Genomic DNA, 24,390 nt, shown 5'->3' on the forward strand with positions numbered 1-24,390 from the left:
CTTGGAAGGGAAGGAGCGCCATTTGACTTTTTGAATCAAAAATTGGCTCCACTCTTTAGCGGACACCATGTCACGTTTGGAGAGCCCCCGTGTGCCTAAAAATTGGAGCTCCCCGACAAGTGACCCCATTTTGGAAACTAGACACCCCAAGGAACTTATCTAGATGCATAGTGAGCACTTTGAACCCCCAGGTGCTTCACAAATTGATCCGTAAAAATGAAAAAGTACTTTTTTTTCACAAAAAAATTCTTTTAGCCTCATTTTTTTCATTTTCACATGGGCAACAGGATAAAATGGATCATAAAATTTGTTGGGCAATTTCTCCTGAGTACACCGATACCTCACATGTGGGGGTAAACCACTGTTTGGGCACATGGTAAGGCTCGGAAGGGAAGGAGCGCCATTTGACTTTTTGAATGAAAAATTATCTCCATCGTTAGCGGACACCATATCGCGTTTGGAGAGCCCCTGTGTGCCTAAACATTGGAGCTTCCCCACAAGTGACCCCATTTTGGAAACTAGACCCCCCAAGGAACTTATCTAGATGCCTAGTGAGCACTTTAAACCCTCAGGTGCTTCACAAATTGATCTGTAAAAATGAAAAAGTACTTTTTTTTCACAAAAAATTTCTTTTCGCCTCAATTTTTTCATTTTCACATGGGCAATAGGATAAAATGGATCATAAAATTTGTTGGGCAATTTCTCCCGAGTACGCCGATGCCTCATATGTGGGGGTAAACCACTGTTTGGGCACACGGCAGGGCTCGGAAGGGAAGGCGCGCCATTTGACTTTTTGAATGGAAAATTAGCTCCAATTGTTAGCGGACACCATGTCGCGTTTGGAGAGCCCCTGTGTGCCTAAACATTGGAGCTCCCCCACAAGTGACCCCATTTTGGAAACTAGACCCCCCAAGGAACTCATCTAGATGCATATTGAGCACTTTAAACCCCCAGGTGCTTCACAGAAATTTATAACGCAGAGCCATGAAAATAAAAAATAACTTTTCTTTCCTCAAAAATGATTTTTTAGCCTGCAATTTCCTATTTTGCCAAGGGTAATAGGAGAAATTGGACCCCAAATGTTGTTGTCCAGTTTGTCCTGAGTACGCTGATACCCTATATGTGGGGGTAAACCACTGTTTGGGCGCACGGCAGGGCTTGGAAGGGAAGGCACGCCATTTGGCTTTTTAAATGGAAAATTAGCTCCAATCATTAGCGGACACCATGTCACGTTTGGAGAGCCCTTGTGTGCCTAAACATTGGAGATCCCCCACAAATGACCCAATTTTGGAAACTAGACCCCCAAAGGAACTAATCTAGATGTGTGGTGAGGACTTTGAACCCCCAAGTGCTTCACAGAAGTATATAACGCAGAGCCATGAAAAAAAAAAATTATTTTCTCAAAAATGATCTTTTAGCTTGCAATTTTTTATTTTCCCAAGGGTAACAGGAGAAATTTGACCCCAAAAGTTGTTGTCCAGTTTCTTCTGAGTATGGTGATACCCCATATGTGGGGGTAAACTACTGTTTGGGCACATGCCGGGGCTCGGAAGTGAAGTAGTGACGTTTTGAAATGCAGACTTTGATGGAATGCTCTGCGGGCGTCACGTTGCATTTGCAGAGCCCCTGATGTGGCTAAACAGTAGAAACCCCCCACAAGTGACCCCATTTTGGAAACTAGACCCCGAAAGGAACTTATCTAGATGTGTGGTGAGCAGTTTGAACCCCCAAGTGCTTCACAGAAGTTTATAACGCAGAGCCGTGAAAATAATAAATACGTTTTCTTTCCTCAAAAATAATTATTTAGCCCAGAATTTTTTATTTTCCCAAGGGTTACAGGAGAAATTGGACCCCAAAAGTTGTTGTCCAGTTTCTCCTGAGTACGCTGATACCCAATGTGTGGGGGTAAACCACTGTTTGGGCACACGTCGGGGCTCAGAAGGGAAGTAGTGACTTTTGAAATGCAGACTTTGATGGAATGGTCTGCGGGTGTCACGTTGCGTTTGCAGAGCCCCTGGTGTGCCTAAACAGTAGAAACCCCCCACAAGTGACCCCATTTTAGAAACTAGACCCCCCAAGGAACTTATCTAGATATGTGGTGAGCACTTTCAACCCCCAAGTGCTTCACAGACGTTTACAACGCAGAGCCGTGAAAATAAAAAATAATTTTTCTTTCCTCAAAAATGATGTTTTAGCAAGCATTTTTTTATTTTCTCAAGGGTAACAGGAGAAATTGGACCCCAGTAATTGTTGCGCAGTTTGTCCTGAGTATGCTGGTACCCCATATGTGGGGGTAAACCACTGTTTGGGCACACGTCGGGGCTTGGAAGTGAGGGAGCACCATTTGACTTTTTGAATACAAGATTGGCTGGAATCAATGGTGGCGCCATGTTGCATTTGGAGACCCCCTGATGTGCCTAAACAGTGGAAACCCCTCAATTCTACCTCCAACACTAACCCCAACACACCCCTAACCCTAATCCCAACTGTAGCCATAACCCTAATCACAACCCTAACCACAACCCTAATTCCAACCCTAACCCTAAGGCTATGTGCCCACGTTGCGGATTCGTGTGAGATTATTCAGCATAATTTTTGAAAAATCCGCGGGTAAAGGGCACTGCGTTTTACCTGCGGACTTTCCGCGGATTTCCAGTGTTTTTTGTGCGGATTTCACCTGCGGATTCCTATTGAGGAACAGGTGTAAAACGCCGCGGAATCCGCACAAAGAATTGACATGCTGCGGAAAATACAACGCAGTGTTTCCGCACGGTATTTTGGATCGGAGCATGGGGGTAAATCGGAGCACGGGGGGGTGGATCGGAGCACGGGGGGGGGGGGTGGACTGGAGCACCGGGGGGTGGATCGGACTGCAGGGGGGGTGGATCGGACTGCAGGGGGGGGTGGATCGGAGTGCAGGGGGGGTGGTTGGAGCACGGGGGTGGGATTGGAGCACGGGGGTGAGCGGACAAGAGCACGGGGGGGAGCGGACAGGACGGAGGGGAGCGGAGCTGTGTAAAGGACAGGTCGGTGGCTTGGGGGGGGCGATCGGTGGGGTGGGGGCACATCAATGTTTCCAGCCATGGCCGATGATATTGCAGCATCGGCCATGGCTGGATTGTAATATTTCACCAGTTATAATAGGTGAAATATTACAAATAGCTCTGATTGGCAGTTTCACTTTCAACAGCCAATCAGAGCGATCATAGCCACGGGGGGGTGAAGCCACCCCCCCTGGACTAAACTACCACTCCCCCTGTCCCTGCAGATCGGGTGAAATGGGAGTTAACTCTTTCACCGGATCTGCAGGGACGCGATCATTCTGTGACACAGCATATGCGTCACAGGTCGGATTGGCACCGACTTTCATGACGCATACGCTGTGTCACAGGTCGGGAAAGGGTTAATTTTGTTTCACCAAAAATTTACTTCAGCTATTTCTTTTATTTTACCAAGGGTAACAGAAGAAAATGGACCCCAATAGTTGTACAATTTGTCCTGAGTACACCGATACCCCATATGTGGGAGTGAACCACTGTTTGGGCGCATGGCAGAGCTCGGAAGGGAAGGAGCGCCATTTGACTTTTCAATGCAAAATTGACTGGAATTGAGATGGGACGCCATGTTGTTTGGAAAGCCACTAATGTGCCTAAACATTGAAACCCCCCACAAGTGACACCATTTTGGAAAGTAGACCCCCTAAGGAGCTTATCTAGATGTGTGGTGAGCACTTTGACCCACCAATTGCTTCACAGAAGTTTATAATGTAGAGCCGTAAAAATAAAAAATATTTTTTTTTCACAAAATGAAATCTTTGCCCCCAATTTTTTATTTTCCCAAGGGTACCAGAAGAAATTGTACCCCAAAAGTTGTGCAATTTGTCCTGAGTACGCTGATACCCCATATGTGGGGGTAAACCACTGTTTGGGTGCATGGCAGAGCTCAGAAGGGAAGAAGCACCGTTCGACTTTTCAATGCAAAATTGGCTGGAATTAAGATGGGACGCCATGTTGCAATTGGAGAGCCCATGATGTGCCTAAACATTGAAACCCCCCACAATTGACACCATTTTGGAAAGTAGACCCCCCAAGGAACTTATCTAGATGTGTTGTGAGAGCTTTGAACCCCCAAGTGTTTCACTAGTTTATGATGCAGAGCCGTGAAAATATTTTTTTTCCACAAAAATTATTTTTTAGCCTCCAGTTTTGTATTTTCCCAAGTGTAACAGGAGAAATTGGACCCCAAAAGTTGTTGTGCAATTTGTTCTTAGTACACTGATACCCCATATGTAGGGGGTAATTACCGTTTGGGCGCATGGCAGAGCTCGGAAGGGAAGGAGCGCCATTTGGAATGCAGACTTAGATTGGTCTGCAGGCGTCACGTTGCATTTGCAGAGCCCCTGATGTACCTAAACAGTAGGAACAAGTGACCCCATATTGTAACCTAGCCCCCCCAAGGAACTTATCTAGATGTGTTGTGAGAACTTTGAACCCCCATGTATTTTCACTAGTTTATAACGCAGAGCCGTGAAAATAAAAAATTAGTTTTTCCTACAAAAATGGTTTTTTAGTCCCCCAAATTTTTATTTTCCCAAGGGTAACAAGAGAAATTGGACCCCAGAAGTTGTTTGTCCTGAGTACGCTGATACCCAATATGTTGGGGTAAACCCCTGTTTGGGCGCACAGGAGAGCTCGGAAGGGAAGGAGCACTGTTCTACTTTTTCAACGCAGAATTGGCTGGAATTGAGATCGGACGCCATGTCACGTTTGGAGAGCCCTGATGTGCCTAAACAGTGGAAACCCCCAATTCTAACTGAAACCCTAACCCAAACACGCCCCTAACCCGAACCACACCCCTAACCCCAACTCACTCCTAATCCCAACCATAACACTAACCACACCCCTAACCCTAATCCATACCGTAAATGTAACCCTAGCCCTAACCCTAATCGGAAAATGGAAATACATTTTTTTAATTTTTTTATTTTTCCCTAAGGGGGTGATGAAGGGGGGTTTGATTTACTTTTATAGCGGGTTATTTAGCGGATTTTTATGATTGGCAGCCGTCACACACTGAAAGACGCTTTTTATTGCAAAAATTTTTTTTTGCATTACCACGCTTTGAGAGCTATAATTTTTCCATATTTTGGTCCACAGTCATGTGAGGTCTTTTTTTTTGCGTTTATACTGTTCTGCGTTTGGTAAAATTGATGAAGCAGTTTTATTCTTCGGGTCAGTACGATTACAGCGATACCTCATTTATATCTTTTTTTATGTTTTGGCGCTTTTATACGATAAAAACTATTTTATATGTAAAAATAATTATTTTTGCATCGCTTTATTCTGAGGACTATAACTTATTTATTTTTTCGCTGGTGATGCTTTACGGCAGCTCGTTTTTTTGCGGGACAAGATGACAATTTTCAGCGGTACCATGGTTATTTATATCCGTCTTTTTGATCGCGTGTTATTCCACTTTTTGTTCAGCGGTATGATAATAAAGCGTTTTTTGCCTCGTTTTCTTTACGGTGTTCACTGAAGGGGTAACTAGTGGGACAGTTTTATAGGTCGGGTCGTTACGGACGCGGCGATACAAAATATGTGTACTTTTATTGTTTTTTTAAATTTATTTAGATAAAGAAATGTATTTATGGGAATAATATATATATTTTTCTTTATTTAGGATTTTTTTTTACACAACTAAATATTTATTTTTTTACTTTATAACATTGCCCCGGGAGGGGGGGGGGGGGGGGGCATCATGTTATAAGTTCAGATCGCTGATCTGACACTTTGCAGAGCACTGTGTCAGATCAGCGATCTGACGTGCACTGCTGCAGGCTTACCAGCGCTTGCTCTGAGCAGGCGCTGGTAAGCCACCTCCCTACAGGACCCGGATGCAGCCCCGCGGCCATTTTGGATCCGGGGCCTGCAGGGAGAAGGTAGGAGACCCTCAGAGCAACGCGATCACATCGCGTTGCTCCGAGGGTCTCAGGGAACCACGCAGGGAGCTCTGTTATGTCTGCTAATGAAAGGTGTAATGAAGGCAATCCAGAGACACAGTGTGCCTAGCGATCAGAGCGCACACAGTGATCTGACAAATACCCAAAAACAAAAGAACGAGCTCTGAGACGTGAAAACTCTGTAGACTGCACACCTGATCCTATCCTAAACACAACTAAAAGCGGCTGTGGATTGCGCCTAACAACTACCTAGGCAACTCGGCACAGCCTAAGAAACTAGCTAGCCTGAAGATAGAAAAATAGGCCTGACTTGCCCCCAGAGAAATACCCCAAAGGAAAAGGCAGCCCCCCACATATAATGACTGTGAGTAAGATGAAAAGACAAAACGTAGGGATGAAATAGATTCAGCAAAGTGGGGCCCAATATTCTTAGACAGAGCGAGGACAGTAAAGCGAACTTTGCAGTCTACAAAAAACCCTAAAGCACAACCCACGCAAAGGGGGCAAAAAAAAGACCCACCGTGCCGGACTAACGGCACGGCGGTACACCCTTTGCGTCTCAGAGCTTCCAGCAAAACAAAAGACAAGCTGGACAGAAAAAAGGCAACAAAATAGCAAAAAAGCACTTAGCTATACAGAGCAGCAGGTCACAGGAACAATCAGGAGAAGCTCAGATCCAACAGTGGAACATTGACAAGGAGCAAGGATAGCAGCATCAGGCGGAGTTAAGTAACGAAGCAGCTAATGAGCTCACCAGAACACCTGAGGAAGGAAGCTCAGAAGCTGCAGTACCACTTGTGACCACAGGAGTGAATTCAGCCACAGAATTCACAACAGTACCCCCCCCCTTGAGGAGGGGTCACCGAACCCTCACCAGAGCCCCCAGGCCTACCAGGATGAGCCGCATGAAAGGCACGAACAAGATCGGGAGCATGAACATCAGAGGTAAAAACCCAGGAATTATCTTCCTGAGCATAACCCTTCCATTTAACCAGATACTGGAGTTTCCGTCTAGAAACACGAGAATCCAAAATCTTCTCCACAATATACTCCAATTCCCCCTCCACCAAAACCGGGGCAGGAGGCTCAACAGATGGAACCATAGGTGCCACGTATCTCCGCAACAATGACCTATGGAATACATTATGTATGGAAAAGGAGTCTGGGAGGGTCAGACGAAAAGACACAGGATTGAGAACCTCAGAAATCCTATACGGACCAATAAAACGAGGTTTAAATTTAGGAGAGGAAACCTTCATAGGAATATGACGAGAAGATAACCAAACCAGATCCCCAACACGAAGTCGGGGACCCACACGGCGTCTGCGATTAGCGAATAGTTGAGCCTTCTCCTGGGACAAGGTCAAATTGTCCACTACCTGAGTCCAGATCTGCTGCAACCTGTCCACCACAGAATCCACACCAGGACAGTCCGAAGACTCAACCTGTCCTGAAGAGAAACAAGGATGGAACCCAGAATTGCAGAAAAATGGAGAAACCAAGGTAGCCGAGCTGGCCCGATTATTAAGGGCGAACTCAGCCAACGGCAAAAAGGACACCCAATCATCCTGGTCTGCAGAAACAAAACATCTCAGATATGTTTCCAAGGTTTGATTGGTTCGTTCGGTCTGGCCATTAGTCTGAGGATGGAAAGCCGAGGAAAAGGATAGGTCAATGCCCATCCTACCACAAAAGGCTCGCCAAAACCTTGAAACAAACTGGGAACCTCTGTCAGAAACAATATTCTCAGGAATGCCATGCAACCGAACCACATGCTGAAAGAACAAAGGTACCAAATCAGAGGAGGAAGGCAATTTAGCCAAGGGCACCAGATGGACCATTTTAGAAAAGCGATCACAGACCACCCAAATGACTGACATCTTTTGAGAAACGGGAAGGTCAGAAATGAAATCCATCGAAATATGTGTCCAAGGCCTCTTTGGGACCGGCAAGGGCAAAAGCAACCCACTGGCACGAGAACAGGAGGGCTTAGCCCTAGCACAAATCCCACAGGACTGCACAAAAGTACGTACATCCCGTGACAGAGATGGCCACCAGAAGGATCTAGCCACTAACTCTCTGGTACCAAAGATTCCAGGATGACCAGCCAACACCGAACAATGAAGTTCAGAGATAAGTTTATTAGTCCACCTATCAGGGACGAACAGTTTCTCCGCTGGACAACGATCAGGTTTATTCGCCTGAAATTTTTGCAGCACCCGCCGCAAATCAGGGGAGATGGCAGACACAATGACTCCTTCCTTGAGGATACCCGCTGGCTCAGATAAACCCGGAGAGTCGGGCACAAAACTCCTAGACAGAGCATCCGCCTTCACATTTTTAGAGCCCGGAAGGTACGAAATCACAAAGTCGAAGCGGGCAAAAAATAACGACCAACGGGCCTGTCTAGGATTCAAGCGTTTGGCAGACTCGAGATAAGTCAAGTTCTTATGATCAGTCAATACCACCACGCGATGCTTAGCTCCTTCAAGCCAATGACGCCACTCCTCGAATGCCCACTTCATGGCCAGCAACTCTCGGTTGCCCACATCATAATTACGCTCAGCGGGCGAAAACTTCCTGGAAAAGAAAGCACATGGTTTCATCACTGAGCAATCAGAACCTCTCTGTGACAAAACCGCCCCTGCTCCAATCTCAGAAGCATCAACCTCGACCTGGAACAGAAGAGAAACATCTGGCTGACACAACACAGGGGCAGAACAAAAACGACGCTTCAACTCCTGAAAAGCTTCCACAGCAGCAGAAGACCAATTGACCAAATCAGCACCCTTCTTGGTCAAATCGGTCAATGGTTTGGCAATGCTAGAAAAATTACAGATGAAGCGACGATAAAAATTAGCAAAGCCCAGGAACTTTTGCAGACTTTTCAGAGATGTCGGCTGAATCCAATCCTGGATGGCTTGGACCTTAACTGGATCCATCTCGATAGTAGAAGGGGAAAAGATGAATCCCAAAAATGAAACTTTCTGCACACCGAAGAGACACTTTGATCCCTTCACAAACAAAGAGTTAGCACGCAGGACCTGAAAAACCATTCTGACCTGCTTCACATGAGACTCCCAATCATCTGAGAAGATCAAAATGTCATCCAAGTAAACAATCAGGAATTTATCCAGGTACTCACGGAAGATGTCATGCATAAAGGATTGAAACACTGATGGAGCATTGGCAAGTCCGAACGGCATCACTAGATACTCAAAATGACCCTCGGGCGTATTGAATGCAGTTTTCCATTCATCTCCTTGCCTGATTCTCACCAGATTATACGCACCACGAAGATCTATCTTAGTGAACCAACTAGCCCCCTTAATCCGAGCAAACAAGTCAGATAACAATGGCAAGGGATACTGAAATTTAACAGTGATCTTATTAAGAAGGCGGTAATCAATACACGGTCTCAGCGAACCATCCTTCTTAGCTACAAAGAAGAACCCTGCTCCCAGTGGTGATGACGATGGGCGAATATGTCCCTTCTCTAGGGATTCCTTCACATAACTGCGCATAGCGGCGTGTTCGGGCACGGATAAATTAAATAATCGACCTTTAGGGAATTTACTACCAGGAATCAAATTGATAGCACAATCACAATCCCTATGCGGAGGTAGGGCATCGGACTTGGGCTCTTCAAATACATCCTGATAATCAGACAAGAACTCTGGGACCTCAGAAGGGGTGGATGACGAAATCGACAAAAATGGAACATCACCATGTACCCCCTGACAACCCCAGCTGGATACCGACATGGAATTCCAATCCAATAGTGGATTATGGGTTTGTAGCCATGGCAACCCCAACACGACCACATCATGCAGATTATGCAACACCAGAAAGCGAATAACTTCCTGATGTGCAGGAGCTATGCACATGGTCAGCTGGGCCCAGTACTGAGGTTTATTCTTGGCCAAAGGTGTAGCATCAACTCCTCTCAATGGAATAGGACACCGCAAAGGCTCCAAGAAAAACCCACAACGTTTAGCATAATCCAAATCCATCAGATTTAGGGCAGCGCCTGAATCCACAAACGCCATGACAGAAAACGACGACAAAGAGCATATCAAGGTAATGGACAGAAGGAATTTGGACTGTACAGTACCAATGACGGCAGACCTAGCGGACCGCTTAGTGCGCTTAGGACAATCAGAAATAGCATGAGTGGAATCACCACAGTAGAAACATAGCCCATTCAGACGTCTGTATTCCTGCCGTTCCACTCTGGTCATAGTCCTATCGCACTGCATAGGCTCAGGTTTAACCTCAGGCAATACCGCCAAATGGTGCACAGATTTACGCTCGCGCAAGCGTCTACCGATCTGAATGGCTAAAGACAAAGACTCATTCAAACCAGCAGGCATAGGAAATCCCACCATGACATCCTTAAGAGCCTCAGAGAGACCCTTTCTGAACAAAGCTGCCAGCGCAGATTCATTCCACTGAGTGAGTACTGACCATTTCCTAAATTTCTGACAATATACTTCTATATCATCCTGACCCTGGCACAAAGCCAGCAAATTTTTCTCAGCCTGATCCACTGAATTAGGCTCATCGTACAGCAATCCGAGTGCCAGGAAAAACGCATCGACACTACTCAATGCAGGGTCTCCTGGCGCAAGAGAAAATGCCCAGTCTTGAGGGTCGCCGCGCAAAAAAGAAATAATAATCAAAACCTGTTGAATAGGATTACCAGAAGAATGAGGTTTCAAGGCCAGAAATAGCTTACAATTATTTTTGAAACTTGGAAACTTAGTTCTATCTCCAAAAAACAAATCAGGAATAGGAATTCTTGGTTCTAACATAGATTTCTGATCAATAGTATCTTGAATCTTTTGTACATTTATAACGAGATTATCCATTGAAGAGCACAGACCCTGAAAATCCATGTCCACACCTGTGTCCAGAAACACCCAAATGTCTAGGGGAAAAAAAAAAAAAAAAAAATGAACACAGAGCAGAGAAAAAAAAAAAATGATGTCAGAACTTTTTCTTTCCCTCTATTGAGAATCATTAGTTGGCTCCTAGTACTGTTATGTCTGCTAAAGAAAGGTGTAATGAAGGCAATCCAGAGACACAGTGTGCCTAGCGATCAGAGCGCACACAGTGATCTGACAAATACCCAAAAACAAAAGAACGAGCTCTGAGACGTGAAAACTCTGTAGACTGCACACCTGATCCTATCCTAAACACAACTAAAAGCGGCTGTGGATTGCGCCTAACAACTACCTAGGCAACTCGGCACAGCCTAAGAAACTAGCTAGCCTGAAGATAGAAAAATAGGCCTGACTTGCCCCCAGAGAAATACCCCAAAGGAAAAGGCAGCCCCCCACATATAATGACTGTGAGTAAGATGAAAAGACAAAACGTAGGGATGAAATAGATTCAGCAAAGTGGGGCCCGATATTCTTAGACAGAGCGAGGACAGTAAAGCGAACTTTGCAGTCTACAAAAAACCCTAAAGCACAACCCACGCAAAGGGGGCAAAAAAAAGACCCACCGTGCCGGACTAACGGCACGGCGGTACACCCTTTGCGTCTCAGTGCTTCCAGCAAAACAAAAGACAAGCTGGACAGAAAAAAAGGCAACAAAATAGCAAAAAAGCACTTAGCTATACAGAGCAGCAGGTCACAGGAACAATCAGGAGAAGCTCAGATCCAACACTGGAACATTGACAAGGAGCAAGGATAGCAGCATCAGGCGGAGTTAAGTAACGAAGCAACTAATGAGCTCACCAGAACACCTGAGGAAGGAAGCTCAGAAGCTGCAGTACCACTTGTGACCACAGGAGTGAATTCAGCCACAGAATTCACAACAGAGCTCCCTCCCTGCGCGATGCTTCCCTATACCGCCAGAACACTGCGATCATGTTTGATCGCAGTGTGCTGGGGGTTAATGTGCCGGGGCGGTGACCGCTCCTGGCACATAGTGCCGGATGTCAGCTGCAATAGTCAGATGACACCCGGCCGCAATCCCCCCATGAGCGCGGACGATCGCTACGATGTACTATCCCATCCCTGGGAATTAAATCCCAGGTCACCTTGACAGGATAGTACGACAAATGGGATTAAGGGGTTAATCATAACTAATGCAGTATTCTTTGGGTGTGAATCCTTCATCTATTCTGTTACATACTCTACACATCAACAAGTCAAAACATGTTAGTGTAATTAAAATAACAAGCAAACCACAGTGATTTCCTTGGAGAACAGCATCATTAAATAACACATGAAATCTCTTTTATACAGCATAACTGACCGGACTTGGCATACAATGCACCCGGACTCAGAAAGCATCACCAGGAAGGTGCAGATAAAAAGTAAGAAAATAAATTACTCACCTTTCTGCTCGTAAGTGGCCGATTTATTTGTCTGTTTCTTGGAAACATCAATTGAAGTAGTTCGGATGGGAGTAGTTGTTGTCCAGTTCCAGTATACCATGAAAAGTTTACTGTGGGTGCTACCGGCCCACTGGAATTGATGTCCAAGGCTGGATTAGAGGTGTTGTCATGAATGAGATCGGACAATTAAGAGACAGCACACATCGGGTCTACCAAATTATTCTGCTTTAACGGAATGCGAGCGGGGGTTAAATACACCCCTGATCAGAGAAGGCTTTATTCCAAAAAGCAAGCAACTGTTTCCTGGAATTTACACATTGATCTGTTCAGGTGTCTGGCTATGATGAGGTTTCTCAGGCACTTGCAATGTGTAGGGGGATCTGTGTAGAGATGTTACGTGATCGATTTAGAGCATAAAACGGAGACTGAGAAGACACAATGGAACCCGATTTCCCACAATACACACGTCTGCTCCAGACACCGGACAGGAATAATGGCCGCTACAATGGTTATGACTCACACCACTGGCTCATGTGGAGAATCTGATGTGTATACCGGCACACCGGCTCTTCACATTGCACAGGAACAGCACACGTACCTATAGAGCGCTCGTCTGAACGAGCCCTGGGGAAACTAATCACGGAGCCGGCAGGAGGACGGACACTCAGCTAATTACAAAGAAAGATTGCAGCAGACATGGAGAAAGTCTTCAATGCTTTATTCCATAATGATTACATTGTTCTAATACCCATGATGGCGAGTGGGAAGGTTCACCCTGACGCGTTTCTGGCGGACCGCCCTTAGTCACAGAGTGTATCAGGGAATTATGGGATATACCATTTAAAGTAACAACCACCAATCAGGAGTACCACAGAAAACCACGTGGACACAGAAATTATAATAAATGTAACAAAATACAATTAATACAGCGCTATATGGAACACTGACAAAGTCATAATTAGAGAACAATATCAATACTACATGTCAGTAATTACACATAGTATCATTTCTAGAAGGAGCGTGTGGGCAGCACTGTGGTGCAGTGGTCAGCACAGCAGCCTTGCAGCGCTGGAGTCCTGGGTTCTAATCCCACCCAGTACAACATCTGCAAAGAGTTGTATGTTCTCCCCGTGTTTGCGTGGGTTTCCTCCGGGTACTCCGGTTTCCTCCCACATTCCAAAGACATACTGATAGGGATTCTAGATTGTGAGCCCCATTGAGGACAGTGATGATAATGTGTGCAAAAACTGTAAAGCGCTGCAGAATATGTTAGCGCTATATAAAAATAAAGATTATTATAGAAGTCATTCCTATGGGTCGCTTTCTGTCCATCCTAATCCCGGACGCCTTCCTCAGTAACAGTTTTTCCACCAGTCTCCTCCTCTATCTGGACGATTAACTCAATTCCAAAGATAGTGAGACTTTGGATGTTCCCATTATGTGTCACCATAAAATGTCTGTTTACCCCCGAATGTGTCCTGTTGTTACTGGTAACGTTTGTAGATATTGCAATATTCTTTTTTCAGTTTTCGGCTCGTACATCTCACATATTTAAGGTTGCATTAATTGCTTTGTACAGTATACAACATAATTTGTGTTACAATTAAAAAGGGAATTCACAGTCCAGATGTCATTGATTTTGTGTCTTATGTGGAAATTGACACGTTACATTTAGTGCCTGCAGACTTGAGAAACCTTTGATGGAAAGCCAAGCTGTTCTAAGCTTTTCCTGATACATACTGGGGGACAGCATATTACCGAGGGGGCGCCCTCTATTAGAGACTCAATAAATCAAGAGGAGGTGAGAGCTGGAGCTGGCCGATCACTTCCTGTTATTTACTTATGTCCGAAGGCGGGGACAGTGAAGCCGGCGCTGATTGGGCGCAGAGCTCATGTGACGTAACAACCTCACCTAAGCCCAGGAGAGAGCGCAGACACCGCTGAAATGATGCTGACACGGAAGGTGGGTATTAATGTTATTTTAATGGGGGTAGCAAACATTCAGATTGAGATGGTATTGTCCTACTAGTGGAAAACTTTAAATGTCTACACATAACAATTGTAATGATCAAAACAATATATATATATACTCTGTGTAAAACTGGAAAAAATGTAAATATTTATAACAATGTTTCATATTAAACAGCTCTCCCCCTGCGTGTGAGTTCTCTGATGACTATGAAGTTTGTCTTTGCTAATAAAACATTTTCCACATTCGGAGCATGAGTACGGCTTCCCTACTGTGTAACTTCTCTGATGTTTCATCTGAAAAGATTTGTTTAAAAAAACAGTTTCCACACTCTGAGCATGAATTTTCTTATGTCTGAGAAGACTTGATTCATATATAAAACAGATCCCACATTCACTACATGTAACTGGATTCTCTCCAGTGTGATCTTTTTGATGATCACTTAGCAGGGCTTCAGTATTAAAACATTTTCCACATTCGGAGCATGAATACGGCTTTTCTTCTGTGTGAGTTTTCACATGAGTAATAAGACTTGATCTCTGCATAAAGAATTTGCCACATTCTGAACATGAATACGGCATCTTTCCTGTGTGACCTCTCTCATGTACAATAAGACTTGATTTATATTTAAAACCTTTCTGACATACAGAACATGAATAAGGCCTCTCTCCTGTGTGAATTCTCTCATGTACAGTAAGACTTGATTTTGCTGCAAAACATTTTCCACATTCTGAACATGAATACGGCTTCACTCCTGTGTGAGATATCTTATGAGCTAAAACATTTGATTTTGTATTATACCATTTCCCACATTCCGAACATGAGTACAGCTTCTCTCCTGTGTGAACACTTTTATGCTTATTAAGAGCCGATTTCCTTGGAAAACATTTCCCACATTCTGAACAAGCATAAGGCTTTACTCCTGTGTGAATTTTCTCATGTATATTAAGATGTGTTTTATGTGCAAAACGTTTCTGGCATACTGAACATGAATACGGCTTCTCTCCTGTGTGAATTCTGTGATGTGCAACAAGATATGATTTTAAAATAAAACATTTTCCACATTCTGAACATGAAAATGGCCTTTTTCCTTTGTGAATTCTCTCATGTTTACCAAGACATGATTTACCTTTAAAACATTTTCCACATTCTGAACATGAAAATGGCTTCTCTACTGTGTGAATTCTTTTATGTTTAGTAAGAAGATTTTTGCCTGTAAAACATTTTCCACATTCTGAACATAAATATGGCTTCTCTCCTGTGTGAATTCGTTCATGGTTAACAAGATCTAATTTACGATTAAAACCTTTTCCACATTCTGAACATGAAAACGGCCTTTTTCCTTTGTGAATTCTCTCATGTTTACCAAGACATGATTTACCTTTAAAACATTTTCCACATTCTGAACATGAGTACGGTTTCTCCCCTGTGTGAATTCTCTTATGTTTAGTAAGAAGATTTTTGCCTGAAAAACCTTTTCCACATTCTGAACATAAATATGGCTTCTCTCCTGTGTGACTTCGTTCATGGTTAACAAGATCTGATTTACAATTAAAACCTTTTTCACATTCTGAACATGAAAACGGCTTCACTCCTGTGTGAATTCTCTCATGAGTAATAAGAATAACTTTGAGTGAAAAACATTTTCCACATTCTGAACATGAGTACGGCTTCTCTCCTGTGTGAATTCTCTCATGCCTAACAAGATCAGATTTACTTATAAAACATTTTCCACATTCTGAACATGAAAACTGCCTTTTTCCTTTGTGAATTCTCTCATGATTAACAAGGTTAGATTTTCGTGAAAAACATTTACCACATTCTGAACATGAATACGGCTTCTCTCTCGTGTGACTTTGCTTATATTTAACAAGATGTTCTTGATGTACATTAAGGGTAAAGAGGTTTTCACCTGAGGACTGACACATGATATCTTCATCTTTAACATTAAATTCTAGAGATAACACGACTTTTCCTCCAGGACGATCACTTGCATTTTCTGTTAGAAATAAAAACAGATTTCATGATTTTTTACAATTCCAACTTTAAATGTAAAGGTCCATCCATATTCCACCTCTGATCCAGGTTGAAGGCTCTAGAAGAAATGCTATGGAATCCATTGCACATTAAGGGCAAATACCCCAATTATCAGGGGGAAGAGAAGATGCGGAATACGGGATCCTCCAATGGTTCTTGCTTCCCCAGTAACTATGTCTGAGATGTTCTCATCAGTTACGAAAGATAGCACAAAAGAGAGCGCTGGACTTCCAGCCAAGCATCCCAAAGTAAACCTCCTTTGCTTCCATGATCATCAGTGTACATTTAGACACGGGCGAATTCATGTTCCAAACAAAAAATAATTATACTAACTAGCAATTGCAAACACGTTTATGCACGGCCTGGGATAGTAGTGAGGCTGTATTATATCTGCCAGTGGCGACCACAGAAATAACTGAAGTCTCCCCTTACCTGGTGATACAAGAGGCCGGAGCTCCTCCACCACAATGTCCTTATACTGATCCCAGTGTCCTTCTACATAATCCCACTCCTCCATGGAGAAATAGAGAGCGATGTCCTGACACCTGAGAGGAACCTGACAACCAATGAGACCGACATCACCCAGAATCCTCCATTGTATACAGGTATAATCTCCCAGCAGTCTCCTCTCCTCACCCAGAATCCTTCATTGTATATAGGTATAATCTCCCAGCAGTCTCCTCTCCTCACCCAGAATGCTGCAGTATATACTGTATAATCTCCCAGCAGTCTCCTCTAATCTCATCACCCAGAATCCTCCAGTGTATCCTGTATAATCTCCCAGCAGTCTCCTCTCCGCTAATCACCCAGAATGCTCCAGTATATACTGTATAATCTCCCAGCAGTTTCCTCTCCGCTGATCACCCAGAATCCTCCATTGTATACAGGTATAGTCTCCCAGCAGTCTCCTCTCATCACCCAGAATCCTCCATTGTATACAGGTATAATCTCTCAGCAGTCTCCTCTCATCACCCAGAATCCTCCAGGGTACACTGTATAATCTCCCAGCAGTCTCCTCTCATCACCCAGAATCCTCCAGTGTATACTGTATAATCTCCCAGCAGTCTCCTCTCCTCACCCAGAATCCTCCAGTGTACACTGTATAATCTCCCAGCAGTCTCCTCTCACCACCCAGAATCCTCCAGTGTATACTGTATAATCACCCAGCAGTTTCCTCTCTTCACCCAGAATCCTCCAGAGTAATCTCCCAGCAGTCTCCTCTCCTCACCCAGAATCCCTCAGTGTAATCTCCCAGCAGTCTCCTCTCATCACCCAGAATCCTCCAGTGTATACTGTATAACCTCCCAGCAGTCTCCTCTCCTCTCATCACACAGAATCCTCCAGTGTAAACTGTATAATCTCCCAGCAGTCTCCTCTCTGTTCATCACCCAGAATCCCCCAGGTGCAATCTCCCAGCAGTCTCCTCTCATCATCCAGAATCCCCCAGTGTAATCTCCCAGCAGTCTCCTCTCGTCATCCAGAATCCCCCAGTGTAATCTCCCAGCAGTCTCCTCTCCGCTCATCACCCAGAATCCCCCAGTGTAATCTCCCAGCAGTCTCCTCTCCGCTCATCACCCAGAATCCCCCAGTGTAATCTCCCAGCAGTCACCTCTCCGGTCAGCAGCTCAGTGATCTTGTTGGCCAGTTCTAGGACCTTCTTCTCAGGTGTCGGGGAGTGCAGGGGTTCTGTGTTGGGGCTCTGGATCTTGCTCCGTCCTCCGGACATACCGGGGGTCACACGGTCACCGGACGTCTTCTTCACCACCGTGTGCTCCTGTGTACAGTGACAGACGCCGATCACCACAGATTCTATCCATCTGATCAGTCCTGTTATATTAGTAGAGATCAGAGTGATCTCATGGGAGACTCTCACCTTTCCCTTTAACAAGTCGATTATCTCCAGGGCGAGGAGTAATATTCTTGCAGTCATGTCGCTTTTGTCCTGGTCGTTCCTTGTTGGGTCATTTTTCATCCTGACGTCCTGGTACTGATCCTTCTGTCCTTCCATGTACTCCCACTCATCCATGGAGAAATAGACAGCGGCATCCTGACTCCTGACAGGAACCTGACAAACATACAGTTAGGTGCAGAAATCATTGGCCAGAGAGGAATCCTCGTGATTTCAGCTCTGCAGGTCGCGAGTTTGGATGTAAAATGAAATAACTGAGATGTAATCGAAGTGGAGACTTTCAGGTTTATTTAAAGGGGAGGAAAAAAAAATCTCTTGTGAAACGTTTAGGAATTACTGCCATCTTTCTACAAATCCTCATTTCAGGGGCTGAAAAGTGATTGGAAAAAAATCAACTTTATCATAAAGAAAATGTTCATCTTGAATAGATTGCTGAAATAAATAAACCCTTAACACAATATAACTCCAAGTCAATCACACTTCTGTGGAATCAACCTGTCCCGTTAAGAAGCAGCACAGATTGTGAATCCATTTCTCCTGCTGTTACATAATTACATAGGTTGAAAAAACGACCCGTCCATCAGGTTCTCCCTTCCTCCACCAATTGTACATGTTGTCACTAATTTAATTATAACCCACAGTGTTCTGTGTCTGGAGGAAATCATCCGGCCCTTGTATAAGATGTTATAGTGGCGGCCATTACTACCTCTTGTGGTCGGCATTCCATAGTCTGACTGCTCTAACTGTAAAGAACCCTTTCCTATTTATCTGCCGGAATCGCCTTTATTCCACCCATAATCTGTGCCCACAGGTCCTCTGTATGGTCTATAGAAGGAATAAGTCACGTGCCGTCCTCTGTACTGACCACACAGGTATTATACATGTAAACAAGATCTCCTCCAAGATGCCTTTTTTCTAAGCTAAACAAGCCCAAGTTTTCCTACCTCTCATCATATGAGAAGCCTCGATCCCGTGTAATAGAGGAGAGGCTTCCATCCTGTGTAATATAGGAGAGGCCTCCGTCCCCTGTAATATAGGAGAGGCTTCCACCCCGTGTAATATAGGAGAGGCTTCCATTTCATGTAAAATAGAAAAGGCCTCCATCCTGTGTAATATAGCAGAGGCCTCTATCCCGTGTAATAGAGGAGAGGTCTCCGTCCCCTGTAATATAGGAGAGGCCTCTATCCCGTGTAATATAGGAGAGGTCTCCGTCTCCTGTAATATAGGAGAGGCCTCTATCCCGTGTAATATAGGAGAGGTCTCCGTCCCCTGTAATATAGGAGAGGCCTCTATCCCGTGTAATAGAGGAGAGGTCTCCGTCCCCTGTAATATAGGAGAGGCCTCTATCCCGTGTAATATAGGAGAGGTCTCCGTCTCCTGTAATATAGGAGAGGCCTCTATCCCGTGTAATATAGGAGAGGTCTCCGTCCCCTGTAATATAGGAGAGGCCTCTATCCCGTGTTATATAGGAGAGGTCTCCATCCCATGTAATAATCTAGTTGACACCTTTGAACTGACTAACTTTTGAATATTCTTTTTAAAATGGGGATCCTAAAACTGGATCCCATAATCTAGATGTGGCCTAACCAGTGATATATAAAGAGGTAACAATGCGTTAGAGCGATAAATTCCGGCAATCCTTTCTCTTTGCAAAAGGAACAGACAATAGGTGGAAATGATAGGCATTTAGCAAGACAACCCCTATAAAGGAGTTCTGCAGGGAGTGACCACAGACCATTTCTCTGTTCTCATCGTTTTTGGCTGTTTTGGTTACTTTTGATTTCCACAACCTACAGAAGTTGCCAGGTAATGCAGCTAATCCAGGATGGCACATCAATGCGAGCTGTGGCAAGAAGTGTAGCTGTGTCTGGCAGCACCGTGTCCAGAACATGGAGCAGATACTAGGAGACAGGTCAGTACACCAGGAGATGTGAAGGGGGCTGTAGGAGGGCAACAACCCAGCAGCAGGACCACTACCTCCTCCTTTGTGCAAGGAGGAACACGAGTAGTGCCAGAGCCCTGCAAAATTACTTACAGCAGGCTGCTAACATCCATGCGTCTACTCAAACTCTCAGAAATAGACTCCATGAGGGTGGTATGAGGGCCTGACGTACACAAGTGGGTGTTGTGCTTACAGCCCAACACTGTGCAGGGCGATTGCCATTTGCCAGAGAACACCAAGATTGGCAGATTTGACACTGGCGCCCTGTGCTCTTCACGGAGGAGAGCAGGTTCACACTGAGCACATGTGACAGATGTGAGTGTCTGGAGATGCCATGGAGAATGTTGTGCTGCCTGCAACATCCTCCAGCATAGCTGGTTTGGCAGTGGGTCAGTAATGGTGTGGGGTAGCATTTCTTTGGAGGGCCGCAGAACCCTCCATGTGCTGGCCACAGGTACGCTGACTACCATTAGGTACTGGGATAAGATCTTCAGACCTATTGTGAGACCATATGCTGGTGCAGTTGGCCCTGGGTTCCTTCTGATGCAGGACAATGCCAGACCTCATGTGGCTGAAGTGTGTCAGCAGTTCCTGCAAGATGAAGGCATTTGATGCTATGGACTAGCCGCCTGTTACGGATACCTGAATCCAAATTGAACACATCTGGGATATTATGTCTTAGTCCATCGACCAACGCCACCACAACATTCCGCCACAGACTGTCCAGGAGTTGACTGAAGCTTTAATCCAGGTCTGGGAAGAGATGCCTTAGGAGAACATCCGCTGCTTCATCAGACGCATGCCCAGGCATTGTAGTGAAGTCATACAGGCACGTGAAGGCCACACATACTACTTGTTTTGATGTATTTCCACTGAAGTTGGATCAGCCAATAATTTCATTTTCACTTTGATTTTGAGTATCATTCTAAATCCAGACCTCAATCATCATGTCATGATAAAGGGAGCTTAGTCTCCAGAAACGCGTTGAGATTCTTACCCATATGGTTCGTGCTAAAGTTTGTATCCTCTTGGAGCAGGCGCAGTGAGCAGTCTCATATGAGGACAGAGGACGGGCAGCGCTCACTGCGCCTGCTCCAAGGCATGAAAAAAGAGCGCAGGCGGCGGCTAATTTCAAAACATTGCTGAGGAGGCGCCCGGAAGGCTTGAGTGACGGCTGCGTGGCGCCTGCAGCAGGGGGGGAAAGGCCTGCCTCCAGGACTGAAGAAAAGGTATTTAGGCCAAATTACAAAACGGATTTTTTCTGCAGTTACAGCACCAATAACTAAAAGAGCCACCTTGTCAGAATGCAGCATTACTGCTGCACAAGGTGGCTCTTTTAGTTTCAAACGCTTTTGGGGGGAGGTGGGGGGGAAGGGGTGACAGGTTCCCTTTAATGTATCAGCGTGGCTCCTCTGTGCACATATAAGAATTTCACAACTTTTGGAACAGCACAACGTTTCAGAACTTCCCACGTTACGCAGAGACGACAGCAGCACAACAGCAGGACAAATGGATTCACAACCGGTGGCTTCATAACTGGACAGATTGATTTCACCGGAGTGTGATTGACTTGGAGTCACATTGCGTAAAGTGTTCACTTTATTTTTTTGAGCTACATATATCTATATCTCTCAAGAACAGTCTGGGCGTATCTAAAGAATTAGGACAGATGTCCATCTGTTGTCTGTGGCCTCTTGACGACATGATTAATTACCATGGTAGTATATAGCTGCAGACTGCTAGGATCAGATAGATCCTGTATCCTGGCGGCAGCTGCTGTCTGCAGGGGACTGGGCTCCGATACCGATATAATCAGATCAGTGCAGGCGCCAGGCACTTCAAAGCGTCCTCCTGCCAAGAGATGCGAGTGCCCGGCAGCACTAATGTCAATATTGCCGTGTCAGCACTCGAGCCCTGCCTGCACACATGTAGACGCCGTGGCCAAATGGGAGCATGCCCCGCCGAATTTAAATATCCAGCGACAGCACTCGCAGAGTCTCTCTTTCTGTTCTGCTTGCCCCTGCCTGACTTGCCGCTGGTCCCCCCTCTCCAGCCGCAAGTGTCTTCTCCCCCTGCCTCACTCGCCTGTGTCCCTCTGCTGCACACAGCTCCATCAGCTCTGCCGCAGCTCCTACACACCGCAGCTGCCCTCCCCATCCTCAGCCCTCTGTGTCTCCAGCTCTCTCCCTGGTCCTTCTGCTGCTACTTCCCTCCATGTCCTCTGCCCTCTGTCTCCAGCTCTCTCCCTGGTCCCTCTGCTGCTGCAATCCTCCCGGTCCTCAGCCTTGTGTCTCCAGCTCTCTCCCTGGTCCCTCTGCTGCTGCCCTCCACATCCTCAGCCCTCTGTGTCTCCAGCTCTCTCCCTGGTCCCTCTGCTGCTGCCCTCCACATCCTCAGCCCTCTGTCTCCAGCTCTCTCCCTGGTCCCTCTGCTGCTGCCCTCCACATTCTCAGCCCTCTGTCTCCAGCTCTCTCCCTGGTCCCTCTGCTGCTGCCCTCCACATCCTCAGCCCTCTGTGTCTCCAGTTCTCTCCCTGGTCCCTCTGCTGCTGCCCTCCACGTCCTCAGCCCTCTGTGTCTCCAGCTCTCTCCCTGGTCCCTCTGCTGCTGCCCTCCACATCCTCAGCCCTCTGTGTCTCCAGCTCTCTCCCTGGTCCCTCTGCTGCTGCCTTCCACATCCTCAGCCCTCTGTGTCTCCAGCTCTCTCCCTGGTCCCTCTGCTGCTGCCCTCCACATCCTCAGCCCTCTGTGTCTCCAGCTCTCTCCCTGGTCCCTCTGCTGCTGCCCTCCACGTCCTCAGCCCTCTGTGTCTCCAGCTCTCTCCCTGGTCCCTCTGCTGCTGCCCTCCACGTCCTCAGCCCTCTGTGTCTCCAGCTCTCTCCCTGGTCCCTCTGCTACTTCCCTCCACGTCCTCAGCCTTCTGTGTCTCCAGCTCTCTCCCTGGTCCCTCTGCTGCTGCTGCCCTCCAAGTCCTCAGCCCTCTGTGTCTCCAGCTCTCTCCCTGGTCCCTCTGCTGCTGCAATCCTCCACGTCCTCAGCCTTCTGTGTCTCCAGCTCGCTCTCTGTTCCCTCTGCTGCTGCTACCCTCTACGTCCTCAGCCTTCTGTGTCTCCAGCTCTCTCTCTGCTGCTGCTACCCTCCACGTCCTCAGCCTTCTGTGTCTCCAGCTCTCTCCCTGGTCCCTTTGCTGCTGCTGCCCTCCAAGTCCTCAGCTCTCTCCCTGGTCCCTCTGCTGCAATCCTCAACGTCCTCAGCCTTATGTGTCCCCAGCTCTCTCCCTGGTCCCTCTGCTGCTGCCCTCCACGTCCTCAGCCCTCTGTGTCTCCAGCCCTCTCCCTGGTCCCTCTGCTGCTGCCCTCCACGTGTATGCTTTTAGGTAAGTGGTTGGGAAATATGATTTGGTTATTGTGAGGCTAACTGCATAGTAGTATTGTTTGCTATTATTGTATACGGTGTTAGAATTATAACTGTAGACTTGTGTGTAATAAATATATTTTATTGATACAAGGTTTCATCTATGTTAGTTTGCATGGTACATAGCAGGTGAGGTATTAGCCAGATATTGATTATTGATACATAAGCCTGACAATATACAGAATACCGCCCTGTAACAATCAGAAACTTAAACATATATATCCACATAATAATGAATAGTACTTACACCCAGCAGACAGGAAAAACAATGAGTGTATATCATAGACCTATAGGACCCATCACACCCCCCCTGATGAAGCTGCTATGGAGCAGCGAAACGCGTGAGCCCCATCCTAATCGCATATTGCTTGGCATGATGGATCCCACACTTGTAGGTCTGTGATGTACCCTCCTTGTTTTCCCATCTGCTGGGTGCGAGTACTACTCATGATTATAAGGATGTGTTACATGTTGGAGTATCTGATACAGAACCTTACACTACAGACTTGGGGCTGCTTTTATTGATTACTTCATATCTACTTTAATCAGGTCACATGGTATGTGGTTATAAATTAGTGGCCCTTATTGTTATTTTTTAGGGGTTACCCAGTATGGGATACAGCTATGACCCTGTTCTGTTATATCCTTGTGCTACTGCTACATTATTCTATACAATTTGGGGGAAATCTGCTTTTTAATTGTTTTTATTGTACATGGTTGGTTTGTCTTCAATAAAAGCATATACTTTATACTACAGGTGTGCTTAGCACTAGGTAATGTCTTTCTTGTTGTGAAGCATGAGAAATGCG

At 45.7% G+C, this 24,390-nt stretch overlaps 1 protein-coding gene across 1 annotated transcript in view; it reads right to left on the reverse strand.

The window, feature by feature from the left end:
• Positions 1-13,009: 13,009 nt before the first annotated feature.
• LOC138638918 (zinc finger protein 665-like) overlaps positions 13,010-24,390 on the reverse strand; it is a 76,437-nt gene continuing 65,056 nt past the window's right edge. Inside the window, exons 4-7 of the mRNA XM_069728666.1 lie at positions 18,191-18,382; positions 17,927-18,091; positions 16,750-16,873; positions 13,010-16,279 (exon numbers count right to left, since the gene is read on the reverse strand). Of these exons, the coding sequence (XP_069584767.1) occupies positions 14,445-16,279; positions 16,750-16,873; positions 17,927-18,091; positions 18,191-18,382 (2,316 nt within the window). The 3' untranslated portion in view covers positions 13,010-14,444. The remainder of the gene's footprint in view (positions 16,280-16,749; positions 16,874-17,926; positions 18,092-18,190; positions 18,383-24,390) is intronic.

The sequence above is a fragment of the Ranitomeya imitator genome, chromosome 5, assembly GCF_032444005.1.
Source record: "Ranitomeya imitator isolate aRanImi1 chromosome 5, aRanImi1.pri, whole genome shotgun sequence".
Taxonomy (NCBI): Eukaryota; Metazoa; Chordata; class Amphibia; order Anura; family Dendrobatidae; genus Ranitomeya; species Ranitomeya imitator.